This window comes from Azolla caroliniana, unplaced genomic scaffold (genome assembly GCF_043228905.1).
Source record: "Azolla caroliniana isolate FFs.n. ecotype wild unplaced genomic scaffold, voAzoCaro1.0.p SCAF_388, whole genome shotgun sequence".
In the NCBI taxonomy this organism is placed as follows: Eukaryota; Viridiplantae; Streptophyta; class Polypodiopsida; order Salviniales; family Salviniaceae; genus Azolla; species Azolla caroliniana.
The window spans coordinates 16,191-29,473 of NW_028230823.1; the positions used below are offsets into that span (position 1 = coordinate 16,191).

Below are 13,283 nucleotides of genomic sequence, written 5' to 3' on the forward strand. Positions count from 1 at the left end.
TTGACACCCTCGAACCTAACCGTTGCCGATTGTTACTAGTATTGCCACTCCATAATCACGTTGAAGTGGGGCACCACTCCATCCAACTCCAGGTATGCAAAAACAAACCCCATTATTAGGATGGAGATCTTATGTTTGTAGTTTGAGAACATCCACAATGCATTTGATTATGTGCAAAACAAACCCCATTATTTGAATGGAGATCTTATTTCTACGGTTCGACACATCTACAATCTGTTACCAATTCGTTCTTGGCTTAAGGCACCTCCCACATGTGAGGCCCCAACCATGATCCTCCAAATGAAGACTTTCGCTCTCAACATTAATTGAGATTATCGGCCCACCTTGATCACATGGTGCCATCAAGATATAGGCTTCTGGAATTTCCCCACTTTTTCTTTCATCCATGTATATCTCCTTCATTTTTCATTCCATGATAAACATTGCTCATTGATATTTTGGCAAGACTCTTATTACCAACAAATGTCCAATTAAACATTTGTGATCCTTTGTCCAAACGTGGGATTGGATCCTACCATGCTGAGAGACCCTATAACTTATAAGCAAACGATGGCCTTGTTTTCCTAAATTCCATAGATAATTTTTGCGTGACCAACATTGCATCTTGAACTTTAATCATCCTATTCAAGCCATTCAATTAAATTAACGATGAAAAAGCAATATTTTTGGTGTTTCCTTATCTTTTTCTTCTTTTTTAGAGAAGTAGGCACTCCCTCTCACCTCCTACCAAAATGAAAGAGTCTACCCTCAGACTCACAAAATCTGAACCGCTCAAATGTAGACTAGGAAGAAAACAATGAGCTTTTAAAACCTCCTCATTTGAATTACCATTGTGTTTGGGAGCTTTAAAACTTTTAGTACCATCCACATTTGTGATTGTCTCGGTCAATTAGCATCACCAAATTAATATCACAAGGACATTGCCCAAAATGAAGCCCTTGACTTGGATTGTCCTCATGTGCACCAATGTTTTTATTTCGCTACATTGTTTGACTTACCTTTTCATGCATGTGCATAATAAGAAATGGACAATATTTTAAAGCCTCCTCACTTGGATTGTCCATGTGTTTGGGAAATTGTGTTTTTCATGACTAAATTGTGCATGTCTCATTTTTATGCATGTATGTAATAAGAAATTATGAGAAAATAGTATAGATGTGTACAAAGTTTTGCAAAGTTGTTATATATTTCCATATTGTTTAGGAGGAGACACCTTTAACACTTCGTGGCTTATGAAAAACCTTTTTCTCATGGGTCAAACATCTCTTAATTGATGTTTTACGTTGTTTTTTAAGTTTATAAATTTCACTAAACTATAGCTTTACATAAACAACAAGTAATACAAACATTAGAATATATGTTCAATATTGGGAAATATATTCACTACATGATTGAAAAGAAACAAATCGTTACAAAGAAACATTTTCCCCATATATTAGGACGTTAAAGTTAATAGTTGAAAAGCAAGATATTTAAAAACAATAGGTGGACATATGAGACATCACATAGCCCAAGAAAGTGAGAACAAAAAATGAGCAAAGCCATGTAGCCATTTGAGTTCACAAGGCTATAAAAATCGTAAGTAAAGAGACCTCACGAGTCACCATTACTTCTTCACTACGTGCTTTCCCAAAGACACTGAGCTTAACTTCACACTAATTGCCAAACTTTTTTCTACCTCCTTACCCTATTGTTTCTCGTTCTCTTTGTTTTCCCCATGTCTTGTATTTTCTCTAATTATTTTATTCTCATTGCCTTCTTGCCCTTTTTTCTCAAATAAAATCACTAGGCTTCAACACATCCATTATTGGAACCATTGATCAATTATGCTTGGCTATCCTTAGGTTAGGACCTCATCCTTTTGACGATATAGACACCATCAAAATATTGGCATTCGTGGTACATGACTACTACTATGGTCAAATTGGTGATAGAAAGAAAAAAGATGGAACTTCAAAGGGGTCCAATTGTTGTTTCAAGGCGTCACATCATTGCTCCTTGATATTCTCCTTCTACACCACAAATATTTTGCACAATACTCGAGATACTCCTCTCAAAGTGCCTATAGGGCCGAGTTAAACCACAAACATGAAGGGCAAATATACTCCCAAATGCTATTAAAATGGATATTCTTCTTGTTCCCCCCCATACATTAGAAGACAAGGAGCCTGGGCAATGACGATGATCTTTGAAAAGACCAAGGAAGTGGACCCAAACACGGTATGGTAGTAGCTAGTCGAGAAGAGCCAACACTATGAAAATGGTTCTTCTTCTTGTTTCCTTCATGCATTAGAAGACAAGGATTTTGGAAAATGATGATGATCTCTGAAATAGCCAAGGAAGGTAGTAGCTAGTCGAGAAGAGCCTTGGGAAACAACAAGGAGTGCATCGAAAATAGTCATGGTGGCAAGACTAAGCCATAAGGCACAATCATGAACGAGGGAGGAGTGGGCAAAGAAAGTCCAAAGAAACAAAGCCAATGAAATGAAATGAATCCAATGAAAAAGAGCATCAAAGGCTAGAGGAATTGGGACGATGAAGAGGATTCTCATTCGAGTTCAACACCAATCTTAAGCCCTCTATTGTTTGTTCTATTCTTTATCCAACTATATGATCTTTGTAACCTTAAATTCTCATTATATGAGACATTTCACCTTGATCTTTTATCTATTTTCTTATACATTTGTAATGATTGCAAATTACCTTAGATTTCCCTAAGGTTTCAATAGTTCCAATTGGGATGTGATGTCAAAGTTGGCCAATTCAAATTAGGGTGTCTCTCTCAAGGGTTCTACAATTGTTGTAATCTCGCATGTTTGAATATGAAACAAGTCTCTTGTTCAACATCCATATATATCCTTTAAATTGCATTATGTAGACATGGACATTGAATGGGATGGCGCAATAGATACTAGTAAATCTCGCAATTTATAATAAGTTTCGGGGAAAATGTATCCAAATTTAAATAAGTTTTTCATAATATTAAAATGGGTTTCAACGTGGTGAGTCTGCACAGTGACAATATCCCCATGGTCTTAGTAGGCCTCACAAACATTGTCTTGATTCTCTACACCATGATTCAATTGTTGTCAAAACATAGTTGTTCAAATCCTAATACCAATGAACCCAATAATGAGGCTTATATACTTTTTAAGAGTTGTCTTGTTAGAGAATAACAATATTATCTCTTTTTATTCTTTACATAACTCACCCTTTTGAGCATGCACTCCTCCTTATCCTTACATGGGCGTTTGGTTCAACCAAAAGTTATATCAACACACATTCATATTTGATGTTTTCTTCTCTATCATCACTTATGCATAACAAATTATCTATTTCCCTCTACCACCTTTAGTGGATATTGAACTCTTTAATCTTATTGTTCAAATGGTTAGCTTTTAAATGTTTTCTCTACTCTTTTGTCCAAGGGTCAAATTGGCAAAATCCCAACCTATTGTAAAACTTTAGTTTTGCATGTTTTCCTCTCTATGCACACAATTCCTACGTATGCACATGCCACATGATGACACTGCTTAGCCCTCTCCAAGATACACTTGGATCCATGAAAGCCACATTTTGTGGAAATACATGGCTTTGATTTTGCATTGGCAATCATCTGAAGAGGGATATGATTATAATTCAATCTTATTACTTTGCGTTGTCGTGAAGATTTTCGGCTACGGTGAGAAAACCGGGAGGGACAAATAAAATGGGGATGTGCAACATTGCACATGCACTTGTAAATTTGTGTAATAAGAATAAGTAAACAAAATGTAATGGGAAGGGTAATAATCTAAGGTGCTAAAGGTGCACCACGAAGTTCGTAGAGGCATAAATGTGATGTGCACTTTGTAGAGTAGAAGGAGTAGTGGACATTGAGAGTGAATCTGATAAGAGAGAGCGAGTTAAGGCCCACCGATTTAAGATCAAGGGAGATATTCCCCATTAAAGGAAAGGGGATTTGACTCCCTCTTGTAATGTGCTCACCCCTTACTATTATAAAAGAGAGTGATGGGTCACTTGTGAAGGGGTTGCCTATTTTGAGTGAGAGAGGTATACCACTTAGGTCGAGGGGTTCTATTCGGTTTTAGGGTTTCTTCTAGGGTTTTCTTCTTGGGTTTCTTTTAGGGTTTCTATGCTTCTTTGCTTACTTATCTGATTAGGGTTTTCTTGCAGTCGTTTTGGGTGCGGCCTTGGTTGTAATTTTTTTTTGTGAACTCTTAATATAACATGTTGATGTTTCTTGTCTTGTGGGTGTATCTTGCCTCCATCTATTCTATTCTATGTTTATGTGCTAATCTTCCTCTTCTCCTCTTGAGTTAAGCTTCCATTTTGTGTCTTATTCATTCTCCTCTACTCCCTAATCCAAGACCCCTGTGGTCCCACCTCGGATCCTACATGTACTCGTGGAATACCGCGACAACGTTCTCAAAAAATTCATCCAAAATAATTCAATTATCCCATCTATAATGAGGAGTTATTGGTCAATGTTTTCTTGAAGGCTCCCTCATAAAGTTATGGTTACTCATACTCATTGAAATTTAAAGTACTTTGAATTATCTAGAGTTATTAATCAATGTTGGGCCTATTGGTATATATTACAATCTCTATAGTAAGTTGATTTTGTCATTCAATTATGACTTGGACACTTGCATGGCAAATTAGGTGCACTCTCATGTTCTTAATTAGTACCAAAAGCAAGTAAGCCCACTTTTGATCATTAGTATATTGTCTACAACTTGCAACCACCACATTGTCTTCAACTCTTCACCATAAAACATTTTTAAATGAGACTCAAAGTTCAATAACCATGGATGAAGTGTCACATCATATTATTCAACATTTGAATACAATTTTTTTTAAAATGTAGGATGAGCTTGACTATTAACACATTTCCTTATATGTTTCAAATGGTTTACCATGCCTTCTTACCCTCCATGCTTGTCGTGATTCTCCTATGGTAGTACACTTTTGGGTCACTAAGATAGTTGAATTCATAACTCGTGATTCTTGGTGTCCTCCTTGTTCAAAATGTTTAATTAATTTTGTGTGAGTGATTAAGTTGTTGAGCGAGTTTACAATTTATGTTAGTAGTAAGATTAACGTGTGGTGAGCTTTTTGTACGTTTCCATGGTTAAGTACAAGCGAAGAAGTGAAAAAGGACCATCTTCGAACATTATTTGTTATATGTTTAAATTTTGTTTGTTTTATTTTATTTTCCATTATGTTTATCAAATAAGATTATGGGCCCTATAAATTTGTATATTTTTTTAGCACTAAATTTATGTTTTTTCAATGTCGATAAAACCTCAGATTTGTCAATAGTATGGGTACCACTATCTCTCTGCTCATGCTCGATGATGATCACATGGCTTGTTGATGACCCCTCGATTCCTCCCAATCAAAACTATGTGTCTAAATGTCTCACTTCCGCTATCTCACCACACTTTTCACTTGCCACACCAATCAAATCAAAGTCTTCTTGTGTTTTTACAAAGCTTTTCCTTTGAGCATTCCCCTCGATTCCTCCCAATCAAAACTACGCGTCTAAATGTCTCACTTCCGTTGTCTCACCACACTTTTCACTTGCCACACCAATCAAATCAAAGTCTTCTTGTGTTTTTACAAAGCTTTTCCTTTGAGCATTCCTTCATTCCAATTCACCCCACCCCAACCCCCACTCCCGCCTCACATCCTTTGACCTACTTCACCCCATATGTCTTCTCCAACCTCATTTGGCACACACCCCTCCAATGTGTATTACGTTTGACATCTCCATTGTTCTTAAGTAGCTCTCCTCCTCACGCGTGCCATTGGCATTACACACCTTATATCCAATCATAGTTATACAATTCTTAGCATACAATATTCAAATGATACACATGGTAAGTATTTTAAAATTATTCCACCTTTTTAAAAGAAAACATAAAATACATAATCTACCTCATGATTACCCATCCAAATCTAAGCTATGCAGTGGGACTTGTGAGTGAGTTCATGTAGAACCCTCGAAGCTTTGTCTACATTGTGTCAGAAGGATCCTAAGGCATGTTAAGTCCACAATGGACTTTGGAGCTTGGCAAGGTGCATTTACGCGAGTTGGGTTGAGCGGGTACATCAACGCTGATTGGGCAAGAAGCACTACAAATAGAAGATGTACTAGCGGATACATGTTATCGCTAGATCCGAGAAGCTTTGGTGTGTGCTACTCGTTCATGGCATAAAACCTCAAACTAAGATATACTTTGTGCCTACTATGGTAGCATTTGATGAATTTGAATCAAACCTCAAACAAAGAAATACTTCGTCACTATTAGGGTAATGTTTAATGATTTTGAATGATGCTTTCTAGTCACACAAACTTTTAGTATGACAAAGTATATTCAAGGATAAAAGTGGTTGCTCTTGAACATATGTGTTTAGATATCAAGCTCAACTATATAGTTAGTTAGTTAGTTAACCACGTAACTAATAATTACCTATATAAAATCTACTTAGAAGTGTTGATTATAACACCTTAAATAGGACCTTGTACTTAAGTGGGATAGTCTAGATCCTCCACTCCCAAGTACATTTAATATAGGGCTTACACCCTTGTACCTATATTCTCCTCACACATGAAATCTATATATATCTCAATGTTAATATTTTTGTATTTGATGATGATGATAATAATTTGATATATAGTTAATCATCCCCATCTTGTCTCGTTGTTCATAGTGTTAACTTCCTCTCTCTCTCTCTCTCTCTTCCTCTCACACACATACACACACATAACTTACTGACATAATTAGGTACTAAATAACCCTTTTTTAACTACCTAATTCTTAACAATATGCATGTCGATTCCTTGAATTTGATTTTTGAAACTGAGGTAAATTCTCCCATCCCCTAAAAAGCATATATATCCTCTTTGTAAATATGTTTCATCTAGAAAATGTTCTCCAACCCATAATGTTTTCTAATAAGTCTACATAGTAGTATTAGCAATCAAATTTTTTTTTCTAAGTTATTATCTAATGAGAATTGGAAACAAGATGAAGGTTGAGATGTATGTTTTGGAGAATACATATTACTTCTTGGTAAGAAATTAGAGAATGTACTAAAAATCAATTATATCTTGGCAAACCAGCTACCACGCCAATTTGCCCAAAACGCAATTGAGAGAACATGGAATGACATGGTGAAGCAAAAAGTAAACTATGGTAGTAAGATCAAAATGCTGAAGCTGAATTTTGACCAGGCACTGGGAATATGTGAACTTTAGTGGATAAAAATGATATTTTAAGGCTTTAAGACAAAATGTGAAAGAACTATGTGGCTATATCGCGAAAAGAAATAGGCAACCAGCATAGCTCACAATTCAGAACAGAATGATAGCATGAAACACAGAGGTGGACAGATATTTCATCAAGGAGGGGGATAGTGCCCTTGCAACAATGAGCAGATATTCACACTCCAGGATTAAGCAATCCAAAATTCCAAAAAATTCTATCTGAGCTCAGAATGGCAAACACATATCCAGCTTGAGGAATGTTGAAGCAAATAAAACATCATAAGCAAAAAATAAGGTAAGTAAATGAAGGAGAGATGGACAGCTTCAACTACACATTTTAGGAAAAATGAGCCAGATATTTCCTGATCCTCTGTTCTTCTATAGAAACAATAGATACACAACTACACCTTTTAATGTTGTCCAATACATAGTCATCTGGCAAAGTTGAATGACCCCATATTGATATTATTTTAATGTTGAAGAAAAATCTACCAACTAGGGTTAAATGAGAGAATTCATTGCTTGAATTCAGTAAAATGTAAATCTATTTGCAAAAATGTACTCCACAATCTTACCACAGCAGAGAGAGAGAGAGAGAGAGAGAGAGAGAGAGAGAGAGAGAGAGAGATCCATCGATTGCCAATAACAGAGTTCCAAAAATAAAACCAAATTGTGACTCCTCCATGTTGATGCCTTCTTTCCCTATCTAAGGCATCAAAAACTATAGCCGATTTCAGGTGCCTAAAAACTTCAGGAAACACATTCAAACTCACATTATAGGTCCTTTCCTGTATTCTCTTAGTATCACTGGAACACTAGTGGGAGGGACCTAAATATGAAAACCAAATGTTAGAAATAACATAATCTACAAAAGACTTTCGCATTAGATATGCAATAGGAAGTACTAACCATTCCCAATTCAGTTACAATCATTGAAACATAATCTGCTGGCATCGTATCATAACTGGACAGAGGAAACATTAATCAATGAATGATAAAAAGAAAAATATGCAAGAGTTTTGAAAACCATGTGGCTATATTTTGCAATCAAGATATTTGAAAGATTCTGTCAACTTCTAAATAGAATTGTTTTAGAATTAACTAGCAATAAATTGCCCCAAATTATGGTAAGCCTGACGGATATTAACCCAATAATGGTATACTTTTTAGGATTTCATAAACATATTAACTTTGACAGTTATTTAAATATTTCTAAGCTTTATATATATCTATATCTATATATAAATATAAATAAATAAACAAACAAACAAATAAACAAACAAACAAATAAATAAATATAAGGATTTAGCTTTCTCAAGCATTTACGTGAGGTTCAAGAGCTGAAGATGAGAACTTTGAGACCAGCCACTTAGATCATTCAAGTCTTTCCGTCCTGGAACACTGACTAGGGCATCAGGATCACCTGCAAACGTTAATTCTTCAGGAAAACTATGCTTTATCTGATTTTAGAGGCTAAATAGATGAACCATTCAAGTTCACATACCCAATTCATTAGAGCATATTGAATCCAACTGTACCCTCTCATGGAATTTGTATGTCTCACAGCAGATTATGACAGGAACAAGGAATGCATGTGCCACCATTCCCACACAAGCAGAGCCAACTCTTGAATACACAGTTCCATTAGACAATATGGATGATGCTCCAAGAAATACTTTAGTAGCCTCTTGCATCACATACGAAATGGCATTGATGTGTGTGTAAGTACAGCTGATACCACTGGCAAGTAACCTTCTTAGTAGCCTTTTACCTTCTAGCTTTGGCCGTGAATCTACGATAACCACTCTGAACATTCGTCCTAGTTCAAATGCATGAAGTAGAATTGACTCTACTACACATGAATAACTATATGTGAGAATCACATCCCCATCTCTTATTTTGGTCACTGCATGCCTTGTTATCTCCTTATCGGCAAATGTAATCTTTTCGTGAATGAAATGATCTATGTCCGAGATAAGCTGAGATTTGGACTCCGATTCAGATAGACTGATTGGTAGCTTAGCTATACGTGTCTTAAGAAACTTGATGGCATTTCCCATGCTTATAGATAGTGGCCTACATGTAGTGAGAAATGAGACATTGCTGTTAATCTTAATTGTTAAATCACGTACCAAGGTTTTTTCTTTGGGTGTAGAATAGTTTTTTATCATCCCACGGAAAGCTAATAGCATAGCCACACAGCGGGCATTGCCACCAACAATGTCCCCAGTTACATATTGCAATCCCACCTACAACACACATCTACCAATCAACTCAAAAACCACTCATCTCATATAGACACAATATTTCAGAAGCACCTCAAAATGAAATCATTATTATAACCACCTGGTAAATGGCAGGATGTGGATGCGCAGCATCATCATGAAAAAATTTTGCTTCTAAATTAGGCAGTTGTGTCCCATGAACAAACTGAGGAAGGTGTCGGAAAAGTTCTACTCTATTTTTTGTTTCGGTTTGCTCAAACAAAGCTCTTTTCTTTGCCTTGGCAACTCTATGCTCATCATCAAATTGCATTCGGGGGGCTGGGATCTCCTTTCTTTTGTCTTTCTCTGGTGGTTTCTCTGTTGATGAAATAAGCTTTTTCTCTACATTTGGCTCTTTTTTTTGACTCTGTGTTTTGGATGACTTCCCAGCATTCCCTTGTTCATTTTCAGCTACTTGAATTTCAACTGCAAATGGCCATTGAAATGGGGATTATTTATATAGCTTTAGCATAAGGCTCAATTAGCATAAGATTCAAAGGCATTCTGTACCTCAAATGATTAGATGGTACTTTTCTTCATGTTTTTCAATAATTCAAAGAAAGTTATCAATAAATATGCACTCTGTTCATCATTCTATTTAACAATGTCTTTTTAACGAAACACATTGGCAAAGAACAAATTTTGCTTTACTACACATAAATCTAAAGAGAATCAATCAACCCAATTTTCACTGGATTCAAAATTTAATGCATGCTAACGTGACATTTGAATAATATTTAACCATTTGTATGCTCATTACATTATCATTTGAATAATATTTAACCATTTTTATATGTCTACTTCTTATAATATGTACCTACCTTCAAAATTTAAGGCCTAGAAGACTACCTTATCATTATTAGTAGCAAATTTATCTCAAAATGGACCCTTTAAAAGAAATAACCACTCATGAAAACTTGTTCAAGCTTTAGGTATATTCAAAAGGTCATCTATAATTTATATTTTATGGTGGAAGTGAACGATTGCAAAAAGTTCAAGTCTCTACAATGTTTAGTATATTCAAAATATAAGCACTCTAACAAGCTTACATAGGGTCTAGAGTCTGAGAACATTCTCAAGAGCCTAGGATTTACAATCTAGAACATTCTTATATTGCACACATTTTTGTTTTTCATCTGAAAAAGCAATAAATACATGACCATTATATACTTTATAATTTAATCCTCGTTTTATTGTTAGAACAAAATAATTTAAGATATTCCTTGAAAGTGTAACAAAGTCAAAAGTCAAATTGTAATAATACTAGAAAAACCAATCATCCATAAGCCTTTATAAGCAATCTAAACTAAAGCTCATTCACTACAGGTGATAAAGTTTTAAGAAAATAGAAGGATCAAGTGGAAACAGCTACCAAAAAGCATGTCCTATTACAAAGGATCGTAAAAAGAGTTTTCTATGAATCTTGGCTTCCAAGAATACTCAACCATGCTCTAGCCGGTTATTTCTTTAAAATTATAACACAAAAATATTTCCAGCCATTCTCTAATTAACAACATTTTAAAGATTTAGAAAACATAAACCAACTGTTAACAGAGTAAATAATTTCCAACCACTCTCTCGAGCTGCTCTTTTTGCCTCCCGATCAGCCTCCTGCTTTGCTCGCCGTTCAGCTTTCGTTGTCCTCTCTTTTAATGGTTTCATGCTTGCCTGTTGATCTGAAAATTATAATAGTCTCTCTTTTCCTTTTATTAATAACACTATAGTATTATACACTACAAATAGATACACAAACAATTATGACACCATAACCACTGCAGGATTCCCCATGGACTATCCCCACAAGAAACAAGGAAATATAAAATAGTCCAGCTGCAATGGGACGTACATCATGTGATCAATTATAAGATAACATTGAAAGAGGAAGTAACAGATACAATGACATGGGATGTGAGTGAAAGGAAGTTTGTATGCACAACGATGTCATGGGCCAATGTATGTGGTGGTGACATGATCTCTAACTCACCTTTTATGCATATGATGAGTAAAGGAAAGAATGTAGAAAGTATATGTTCCCAAGAATTGAAAGAATGCTAATGACAATTGAAGAACAATGCCTTCTGCATGATCAAGGATATATAAATTAACGCCTTTTACAAAATGGTATATAAGACTAAACAAGAAATTACATCTTGAAATGTTGCCTTATCTTTGAGAACAGCAAACCAAAATAACTTAACTAAGTAGAAAAAATTTCACTAAAGAAGAGAATGTCAATAAAGAATCTTGCCATATATAAAAGTAAGATTCTCTAAGTCCGATAAAAATGTTCTCTAGCATAGGTCGATCTAGAATGGAGAATACACATTATGGCGGCATTTTGGATGTGAATGTGTATGCCACACCAAGTAGGAAACAAGGCGTTGCTCATTCAAGAGAAAAGCCTATACTATGCACAATGGCTAACAATACAAAGATGAGGATCATACTTGAAAATAGTTAGGTGTACCTCATAGGTACATAATGCTTTGTGAGTGAAGATCATACAATTTCACAAAAAATACCTGTCAAAAAGCAACGAATTGAAGTATGAATTGGTGTACAAATGCTTACAAGGAGTATAAATTGGATTAAAACTTTACATAAAGTTGGAGATGTAAATAATGTGAAGAACTATCGCACATTATGGTTGACTCACTTATGATGGAGCATTTGGATGTTTATTGGAAAGGAATCAAAGATAAGTGCATGTGTTGAAGAAATTGGTAATGGGGCTTATGGACAAGTTGTCTTTCCCAAACACAATAGCATCACCTATCATCTTGTCACCCGTCGAGCATTAATGGAAGAAATTCACTTGAGAGGGAGGATTTATAATGTTGCTTCGTAGACTTCAAGAAAGCTTGTACCTTGTGAGCATCTTCGGAGCCAAGCTGGAAGAACTCAAGGTAGCAAGTGAATATATGCTTGCAATTTCTTGAATCTGTGAGAAGGTAATATGTCATGTAGGTATGGGCGAGGGAATTTCAGATTTTTTCAATAGTGCTATTGGTGTTAGAGTGAATGATGGATTACAGGAAATGATTGTCAAGTTTGTAAAGGAAGAAGGCATTGAAGAAGTTGTCATTGGGAATGTAGTCATCATGGTTTTGTTGTATGTAGATGATGTGGTACCTTTTGCAATTACTTTAGGAGATGTGCAGAAGCATATAATGGCATTGAGGAGTTTTGCACGCATATTAAGTTGTGTTAATATTTCTCAAATGAAGGTTATGCTTATAAAGAGCCAAAATAAGGATAAACTATGTATTTTGTAAAATGATGTGCCACTTGAAACTATAGAAAGTTTTAAATACCTTGTCCTTGAAGTGCCCTCAATCATAGATTGAATCAATGTGGTACTCTATGTTTACAAGGTGGGAAAGAGACCCTATCATACATTTGAGAACATAGGCAATATAAAGAAATCAACTGTTGGGTCCTCATGAAGTACCTTTTCAAGACATTGGTGACAACACAACTTCTCTATGTGGTGGAAGTATGGGGCCATAGCATTCCTAAGTCTGCTTGGAAAGAGTTCGAAAATGTCCAAAAGTGTTTTCTTAAATAGTTTCTCCAAACCAAGAGACTAACGCCATACACCTCCTACTTCTCAAGATGGCATCATTTCAAATTGAGATCATGACCATTGAACGAGTTGTTCAATGCATGCTTAATGTTTAAAAACGCCATACACCCTCTTACCTCTCAAGATGGGATCACTT

General features: G+C 35.5%; 1 protein-coding gene across 1 annotated transcript; it reads right to left on the reverse strand.

Moving 5' to 3' along the window:
* Window positions 1-7,632: 7,632 nt before the first annotated feature.
* LOC147848337 (uncharacterized) lies at window positions 7,633-11,639 on the reverse strand. Its single transcript, XM_087338474.1, has 7 exons — window positions 11,546-11,639; window positions 11,133-11,237; window positions 9,644-9,987; window positions 8,802-9,546; window positions 8,624-8,720; window positions 8,207-8,261; window positions 7,633-8,126 (listed from the first exon to the last, which is right to left on the reverse strand). Exons 2-7 carry the CDS (start codon window positions 11,221-11,223, stop codon window positions 8,067-8,069), a joined length of 1,392 nt encoding a protein of 463 aa, XP_087194600.1. The 5' UTR covers window positions 11,224-11,237; window positions 11,546-11,639; the 3' UTR covers window positions 7,633-8,066.
* Between the last annotated feature and the right edge of the window lie 1,644 nt (window positions 11,640-13,283).

Bases quoted from the DNA above. Each gene is read 5' to 3' on its own strand.
- LOC147848337 (XM_087338474.1), bottom strand. From the start codon at position 11,223: ATGAAACCATTAAAAGAGAGGACAACGAAAGCTGAACGGCGAGCAAAG. The intron at 9,547-9,643 runs GTGGTTATAATA...TGTGTGTTGTAG, and splicing joins CACATCCTGCCATTTACCAG to GTGGGATTGCAATATGTAAC. The intron at 8,262-8,623 runs GTAAATGCTTGA...TCCTCTGTCCAG, and splicing joins CTTCAGCTCTTGAACCTCAC to TTATGATACGATGCCAGCAG.